This window comes from Solanum pennellii, chromosome 6 (assembly GCF_001406875.1).
Source record: "Solanum pennellii chromosome 6, SPENNV200".
NCBI lineage: Eukaryota > Viridiplantae > Streptophyta > Magnoliopsida > Solanales > Solanaceae > Solanum > Solanum pennellii.
In genome coordinates this window covers 53,183,636-53,192,647 of record NC_028642.1, presented here as the reverse complement: position 1 = coordinate 53,192,647, position 9,012 = coordinate 53,183,636, and the positions used below count along the sequence as shown (strand labels likewise).

The following is a 9,012-nucleotide window of genomic DNA, read 5'->3' as shown; positions in this document are numbered from 1 at the left end:
TATACAAACTTGCAGGTTTTTCTGAGAATATTTTTTAGGGAACTCACAGCTTTTTTCGAAAACTCACTTTATGTCACAAATATATACATGTTTCTAAATTCTATTTATACGAATTTAAATTCAAATAAATTGTTTTTTGATAATAAAAATAAAAAATTTTAGCCAGAGCTATTGGATTTTTGTCAAACCTGTAAGTCCGGGGCTATGAATTCAGTCGAACTCAATAATTCTGTATTTATCTTTCAAGTAAACCTATAAACTTTACATCATAAACTCCATTTCTACCGGTAACTTGAAGTACTCTAGCTTTGCTGCTCACGAGTATATATGGCGGTGCCTGCTTATTATTACAGTGATTTATTTATACATTTGGATACTAAAATTTCCAAGTTCTGCATTTGCTATATATAAAAAGAAAAAAAAAGAAGAGCAAATGTGAAAGGAATTATGCTAAATTCAGCTTTTATTGACGATGTCAACATGCAAAATACAAACAAGTGATGCCAGGAGCGAGCTAGGTAGGGCTAACGGGAGCTTAGAAAATTATACTGTTTACATATGATTTAAATTATTTTTATGTATATATGTTAGTGTTGAATTTCCTTTGGTTTCTTCGTGTAATTATATTTTTTGAACCTCTGAAAATTGAGATTCCTCTCCCCTGACTCAACTTGGAAGTTATAAAGCCATCATACATTCTCAACAGGACAAACACACGTACTTAAGATTAGGGTTGACCCTAATCTTAAAAGAATAAGTTTAAAAAGTCTCCAAGTCTTTTTTCTTTTTTTTACTATTTATTTGTATGCAAAATTATTTCTCTTACTTAACAAAACTGTTTTTCATAGTAAAAAACTAAAATATGCAAAAAAAAAATTCCACCTCGGAGTCCAATACTCCAATGTGGAGCCTGAGTTCGGATTCACACCGAAAATAGCGCTCGGATCTAGATTCACACCATATAAAGTAAAAAGTGGATAAAATACTCTCTAATAAAGATAACTTTGAATCAGGAACTCGAATCAAACACCTCCACCTTACTAGAAACTCCTTTATTTCTCATTTTTTAGTTTATGCATTTGGATACTATAAAGAAGTTTTAAAGACCTTCACAGAAGTTTATTCTAATGCACTTGTATTAGACAGAATTGACATCAACCAGTGCACGAAAACTACTACTTCCGTTCCACTTTAGGGAAGCTTTTGTCGTCAAACACATGCTGTAACATGTTTATCATATTTAGCCATCATAAATTTCAGAATTTTATATTCATGCAACTATTATAACATTGAAGACCACAATTTTTATTGGTTTTCCATTTTTTATTAGACATTGTCCAAGTCAAACTACAACAAAAACAAGGTAAAATGGATGAGTTGTCGAAGTTCTAAAAGTTTATTCCTGTGGAGTATATCCCAGCCTGAAGAAATCATACATGACAGCCAAGTTATTTCATTTTGTAAGACCTAAGATATTGCATTCCAAATTTTCAATTTCACGCCCCTCTTCCATCAAGTTATGTGGTAACCATACAAAAGCATGAAATAATAATGAAGCGTGCTACTAAGCAAAATGACAGAAAAGGCAGAGTGATGCAAACTACACGAATGATTAATTTAAGTGCTTCTCTCCAACGGGCCAAAATTGAGGATCGAATATGTATGTAACATTGCAGGAGACCATCTGATGGTAGAAAGCAATTACCCTCTACTGAAGATACTCCTTACAAGAGCCCAGAATGTCTCTAGCTGCAATGCTGCAGGAACTTCAAAGAACTAATTTGGGCCCTCTGCTTTACTTCGGTAAAGAGATTCTAAGCATTCCTTCGCTCTATGAACTTTTGATTGTAGATAAAAACTTCCATTTTTAGCATTACTCTCAAACAAGTTGTCATATTTCTGCAAGAAATGATGAAGAAACGAATTAACAACTTTCAAGTGTCAATTCAATGTACTAAACCCCATAGGGAAAACAATCACAAATAAAAACACCTAAGACAAACCTGCAACACGTCTTCCCATGATGAATGCTCTGCAACCCCAAGAACTTGCCTGGCCTCCACCTCTGTCATAGTTTTGCTTGCTCTTCTAATGTTTTGTACTGCTTCTTGAGCAACACCATTTTTTGATGCATCTACAATTAACAAAGCACAACTTGATTATCAACCCAAGCAAGGTTGCAAGGAGTACGCAGATAAAGCTTCAAGTGCATCAACAAATGGGGTATTAACCTATCACATACTATATATTTTGTTTTGAAATCTAGGGACACTGTTACTTCAAGAACTGTTATTTTCTTATCTAGGAGAACTGTAACTTGCAGGAATCAAAATGGTTTTGTGCAACATTATCTGGCCAAAATTCACAATTACACTTCTCCTCAGAAAAAATCGTGTTTCTATTTCAAAAGCAAGTGCCACAGAAAACTGCAAATTTTTATTTTCCCCTCCCCCCAAACAAAGAAAAAAAACACCTCCAGTAGTTAAAATGCCAAGTTTTCTTATGGAAGGAGAGGATTACAAGGGTGTACGTCAACAAAAACTTACTTGTGAGAGCTTGGCGATATGCCTGGGCAAAGGCCCTTGCCATTATTCCAGAACCCAAAATAATTATGTTTGCAAGGATTCTCGCAGCCTGCAATGAGAAAGTAATGAGAGGGGTTAAGTAACAAGCACCCTTTGTGTAAAATAGATACTTCTAATATTATATTAGCCAACCAAGAATGAGACGTGTATGAAAAATCTATGGCTGCGTCTAGACTACAGACTAATTTCTGAGGGCTTCCCATTTCCTTATCCAAAGAAAGACTAGAAGTCGAAGCACCCAAGGGTGTGGCCTAGTTGTCAATGAAAGGGGTTGAGCAACATGAGGTCCGAGGTCCAATTCCCAGAGACAAAACATAAGGTGATATCTTCTCATCCGTTCTTGCCTTGATAGACAAAGTTACCTGGTCCATGCTGTTGGTGGGAGGTGGGAACAGGTAACCCGCGAATTTGTCGAGTTGTGTGCGAGCTAGCCCAAACACCGGGATTATTTTTTTAAAAAAAAAGAGACGAAGTTGAAACCAGTGTCACTTTCTGGAAGATTTTGCAGGCTAAAATGGAGCTTGGAAAAGCAGTTGAGGCTATCTTTTAGAATTCCATTTACATGATATGCTTATAGAACATAGATGTTATACGTTTAGTTAAAATAATATAATTAAAGGCATGCTTATTTATGTTTAAAAAACATGAACCATTCAAATGCATGCATCTTCTATTGAAATATGATACTAATTTTCTTTTATCAAGAAATGGTCATAATTGCTTCACCTCAAGAAGATTCTGCCTCAAGTCTACATTCAGCATATCTTTCTCTAATCTAGGGTCAATCTCCGTTCTCTTAGAGCCTTGGAGGAGGGGGTGCTGATAGGATGGAAATGAAATTTAATATATGTTACTTCGATGTATATTCTTCGGTGTCTGTAGGCTCGCAATATACTGATAAGTGATAACATAGAGTGAGTTCATACAACAATAACTACACAAAAACTCCAAACTAGGAAAACTCAGCTATATTAAGCTTATATAAATCCTCTATATCCATTCTGCTTTGCTTATGCTTATATCATTCCAACACTCACTAATTTGTCTTTAAGATAAATAAGGAATTCTCTAAAACGAATTTTCACTGTTTCTCACACCTACCCATACAGTGACATACCAATTGCTTATCAAACTAAAAACAATCCTAACAAACATCTAACTTAATGCAGAGGTACCAACAACCTCTAAACCTTAATCCCATTTAGTTGGTATTGCTCTATTGCTTAAAATGATCTTTTACTTTCATTGTGTCTAAAATTACATGAAATTTGAGAGATCATAGATCTATTGAGACTACACCCTTTAACGTGATTTTAGTCTATCTTCACTGTTTCAAGAACACTTGCAATCAGCAAAGTATCATACATATGGACCAGTGAATTTGGAAGTCTTTAAAGGATATCGCCAAATCATATCAAAAAGTATTTTCTTATCTATTATTCATGTGTGTTACTCGCATCCTACGTCCGAAGTGATCATTTATAGTATTGTCTAAATATTTGTATAGCGACACATCCATCTACACATTCATAATTTTTATGACACTCATCTTATCGCTCCCATGTGACAGTACTCATCTCAAAATCCTTCATACTTATCTTTTTACTTTGGTGGGGTATTTCCCATGGCATGGATCATTTCACACTCCTTTTTATCATCTTATTTTATTTCTATAAGCTACGTTTCTATCCCAGAAGACCAAGTCTATACATTTAAATTTTCTGCATGTACGCACTACAATCCTGTCTACCTAAAGCTCAGGCGAATCCATCCAATTAACCTTTCATTTTCATTCTGTTAAGGGAGGTTGATCATGTCATTTACATAAATAAATCAACAAACCAGAAAGATGAAAATGAAATGAAAATAAAAGGCAAAGAACAATCAGAGTTCCTATTTTGGTATTCAGAACTCAGAAGAACTCATGCATTAGCAAACTGAATCGAGATCTCCTCCTTGATGGAAGATTGGCATGAACACTCTGAGCCAGAATAACACATCATTTCATGCCAAAAGAAAATGCTACAGACATTTGGCTGAGTATTATCAGCAAATTTGCTGACAGCCTCAAATCATGTCAGCAACACTCAATTTAAGCACCAAATCAAGTCAAGAGTCCAGCACCCTAAACTTATTTCACCATCACTATACGTGTTCCAACTCCTCTTACCAGCATGAGCACATTGCGTTCAGGGTAGAATTTATCAATGTTATAGGCAAAAAACAATGCAACCAATATACATAGTAAAGAAGTTTTGGGCTTAGGTTAAACATGTCCACTAGAAAGCATGACTTGTTTACATAAATTGTAAATTAAGGTTGGGATTTCCTAAAGTTAACAGGGAATTTGCTAATACTGACAAAATGTTAGCCTGAGATGATTTTAAATGGCAAACGGTTATCCATGAGGACTTTATCCCTGACTTACTAACAATGGACTAAGGCATACTTGGTGGTGGTGGTGGTGGTGGTGGTAATACTACAAAAATATAGAATGTTAAGGCAAATGCAAAACCTCTTTACAAATCAAAGAAACCTACAGTCTCCTTCATCATATATAGGTGTATCTCTTTCACCTCTTCAATCTTCATCTCAATTATTTTCTTACAATCAATTTCAGTATCTTAAAATGTGAAGTGACATGCTTAGTCATCCAACCATTCCGTTTTTATTTGCTACTAATTATATGTCGAGAACACTGAGCTGAGCTGAGCTGAGCTGAGCTTCCATATGATTTCTAATGTTTGTCCTTGTTGCTTTCTGTTTCAAGAAACATAAGTAAAGATTGTGTGAAGTCGTCTGGTACCAACCGCACCATAAAGCCAAGAGTCTTCTATCTCCTCCACCACCACCCAATAAAATAAAATAATATGTAACAACTTCCATCACATGCATTTTTGGATGTTTCTATTTTTACTAAATTTCCAGATTCCATCCAAATCGAGAAAGAAAGAAAAATGAATCAAGTCAGACAATCAGCTTCAAGATTCCCCAAAAGAAAAACTCACTTCACATAGGAAATTTTAAACAAACTATTAATAGAATTCAAACAAGTGGTTAGAAAATAGATAGGGCAAGTTAGACACGATAATCTGAAGGAGAATATTGGAGGGAAGTTTGATATGTACTTACCATTACGGAAATCAGAAATATAAGTATCCAAACTGTTGTAGCAGCACTCTAACAAAATTTGAATCAAATAACCTACAATAAGACCAAGCATCTTTGAATATATCTGTGTAAAAACAAAATATAGTATGCAAACAGGAAAATCAGTTTATATCTACATTTAAAGAGGTTAAAAGCATGAAATATCAAATACACGCTGCTACTACTTTCATTGTTTCACTGTACATATATGATTGTACTATTTGAAAATAATAAAGAAACTATTTTGTTATTGTCCACTGAGAAAGAAAACTAGAATAACCTGCTGGAAACAGTTCTCACTAGGCAAAATCACCACATTTTTGGCAACGTAGTTTTCTAAAGTCTGTACCTTTTGTTTTCTTATTATAACATACAAGAAATTTGATGCCGATTGATGAGTTGTATTCACAATAAAACGGGCAAAAACAGGCTTTAAACCTAAAAAACTAAAGCATGAATTTCTCCCTTCGAAAGCTTTCAACATTACAACCAGATGTAAATGTTAAAATTAGGTATTAAGTCCACGCATGTTCCCTAAAACTAGGTAACAAACATGCAATTTTTGTCTTCCTTAAATTTTTTTAAAAACTAATAACACAAATACAAAAATGAACAAAACAAAAAGCAACATAAAAATAGCTCACCAGAATAGAGCTAATTTTTTCAAAATATAGGTAGATACTCTATAATTACTTATAATCCAATGCTGATTTCCAAGTTGTGAAACCAACCTTAATTATAAATTAACCCTTTTTCAGAATAAAACTAGAACTACCTACTGGCAGGCAGCTAAATTACTATGGTTGCCAAATAATCGTTGAATACTTCACGGCAGCAACTTCGTTTCCTACCTAAAATATGGGATTTTCACCAACATACAGCTAAATTAAAGAGTTGCAGCAGTTAAAAAACATTACATAACAGGAATCAGAATGAATCGGTACACCAATTTGTGTGAAATTCAAACTTGTTGCAGGAGATAAGAAAATTACAGTAACGAGAGAATTAAAACTAAACCTGCGTTCAGGCAACGGTGACTTTAGGGTAGCCGGAGAAGGTTGGGATGCACACGAAGAAAGAAGAAAGACTTGAGCTCTGGCAGGAGAAGAAAAAAAAAAGGCTTTTTACACAAACGGGTGGCTTGTGAAATAAGCCAGCCTCTTTTAGATTTCGGAGTTGAAGCCGTTTGGTATCTATTTATTGATGGGCCAAGAAGTATTACCTGAAGCCCAATAGCTCTCAATAAATAGGGCCCATTTCTCTTACGTGAAGCAATTGAACCCGGTAGCCTATTTGGACTTTTTTTTAGTAGTCTATTTTGACAAATCAAAAGATTAAAAAAAAAAAAATACTTCTCATATCCTCAATTAATCTATGGTCAAAGAACAAAAATTACATATTTTTATGATAAAATTATCATTTGTCCCTTATTAGTTTATAATTACAGAAATTCCTCAAACTGATACAGTAATATAAACATTGATATATTAATTTGATTCGCAAGATATATTAATTGTTAAGTAAGATACATTTCATTTTATACATGATACACTAATATGATGCGCGAGATACATTAATTTGATGCGCTGATACATTATTCTATTGCGTGAAAATGAGAAATTTTGGGCATCTGTAAAACTAATAGGGAATAATAATAATAAGATAACTTAAAGATGAAATTTTTCCTTAATTTATACATTATGATTCAAAATAGACAAAATGGTCTGGTGGACCATTATACTTGTATCGATTTGTATTGTGGATCCTTCTACTTAGCTCTTTATCATCTGGACCCTTAAATTCAATCAAAATAAGGTTTTTAAACCCATCTTATCATGTGCGTAGTTCACTCTCCTAAATTGATGACATGTCAAATCCATATCACTTATATAATGACATGTCATAATATCTTTATTAACTATTTTCTAAATAATTTTTAATAAAAAGGAAAATATTTAAATTTATATTTATTTCTTAAAATAAAATTTTGAAACTCCTTCATCTTCTCCCTCATTCCCAACTTAAAATAGTAAAAAAAAAGTATTTCACTTGATGATTGAATCTTCAAATTTGGGTTATTTTCTTTATTTTTTGTACAATTGTTATCGCATGTAAAGGTTTGATTTTGTGGTTGCACTTTTGTAGCTTTGTCGTTATGACTTTCCCCTGTATTTCTTTCTCTCCTTTCTTTCTGGGTGATCTTCATCAGTAAAATAATGAAGAAGATGAAGGATGTATATAGCACATGGCACTCGAGAAGCTTTCCTTCTCCTTCAACCATCACAAAACTATTAACCTAACCCCCCGCTGTACCTCAGATCTGGCCGACGAGCACCGCCACCGTCGACTTCTCCTTTTGCGGGCGAATCGATGGACTCAAAGGGGTTAATGCCAAGATCTCTTAAAGACAATAACAAAAGTATGGAAAGAAAAGAAAGGAGTCAGGCATGAAGATGGTTGAAAATGAAGGTTAAGATGGGTGAAGAAGCCTATTTCAGTCGGGTTAGATTCGGTACGCTAACCTTGTATGCTCCTCATCGTCCATGGAGAGAGTTATTGATCCATCCGTCTTCTTATACCCTACCTTTTTCTGTCAGCGATTTCTCATATAGGTTCAAGCGAAATTGATAGAATGTATGCTTTCACTTAACGAGTAATGGACCAGGTCCCTTACTTCAACTCAGAAAATTACCAGAAAGTTGAATGCAGTAAAATCAACACAATGATTTTACGTGGAAACCTCCTTGCTTAAGGGAGTAAAACCACGACCTGTCTCACAGGATTTTCAATCGTTTTCACTAATCTTCAAAAGCAAAAGCGAAACACGATTACACCAAATGTAAGAAAGAGTTATCAATCTTACCGTTAAGCAATAGACCTCTATTGCTCAACAAGCCAAAGTAGAAAAACAATCGACCCACTAAGCAATCCCACCTGGACAACCTAGACTTTTAACACAACACACCAATTCCTTTATAGATTTAGGAGTGGTTTACAATTTAAGAACAAGAGAATAAATTCCTAAACAACTAGACGAAAAGCTCCAGATGTTGCTGTTGTTCTAGGAAAGATTCTGCCTTTTCCTTTTGTTGGCCTTTACAAGAGTTCTTGAAAAGTTTTTATCAAGTTGCAAAAGCCACCAAAAAGTGTTTAGGAAAGTGTCTTTTGTATTGACAAGTCCCTTTCCTAAACATCTTGCCATTGGTTGGAAAGGTCACACTTTCTGACGCCATCGGGAAGTGTGCACCTACTTTCTGTACTATCTCCAGCTGGCAGT

General features: G+C 34.5%; 1 protein-coding gene across 1 annotated transcript; it reads right to left on the bottom strand.

Moving 5' to 3' along the window:
* Window positions 1-1,375: 1,375 nt before the first annotated feature.
* LOC107021463 (mitochondrial import inner membrane translocase subunit PAM16 like 2-like) lies at window positions 1,376-6,903 on the bottom strand. The gene is made up of 5 exons (XM_015222131.2): window positions 6,753-6,903; window positions 5,718-5,789; window positions 2,547-2,634; window positions 2,004-2,134; window positions 1,376-1,899 (listed from the first exon to the last, which is right to left on the bottom strand). The coding sequence occupies exons 2-5, from the start codon at window positions 5,718-5,720 to the stop codon at window positions 1,777-1,779; spliced, it is 345 nt and encodes a 114-aa protein (XP_015077617.1). The 5' UTR covers window positions 5,721-5,789; window positions 6,753-6,903; the 3' UTR covers window positions 1,376-1,776.
* Between the last annotated feature and the right edge of the window lie 2,109 nt (window positions 6,904-9,012).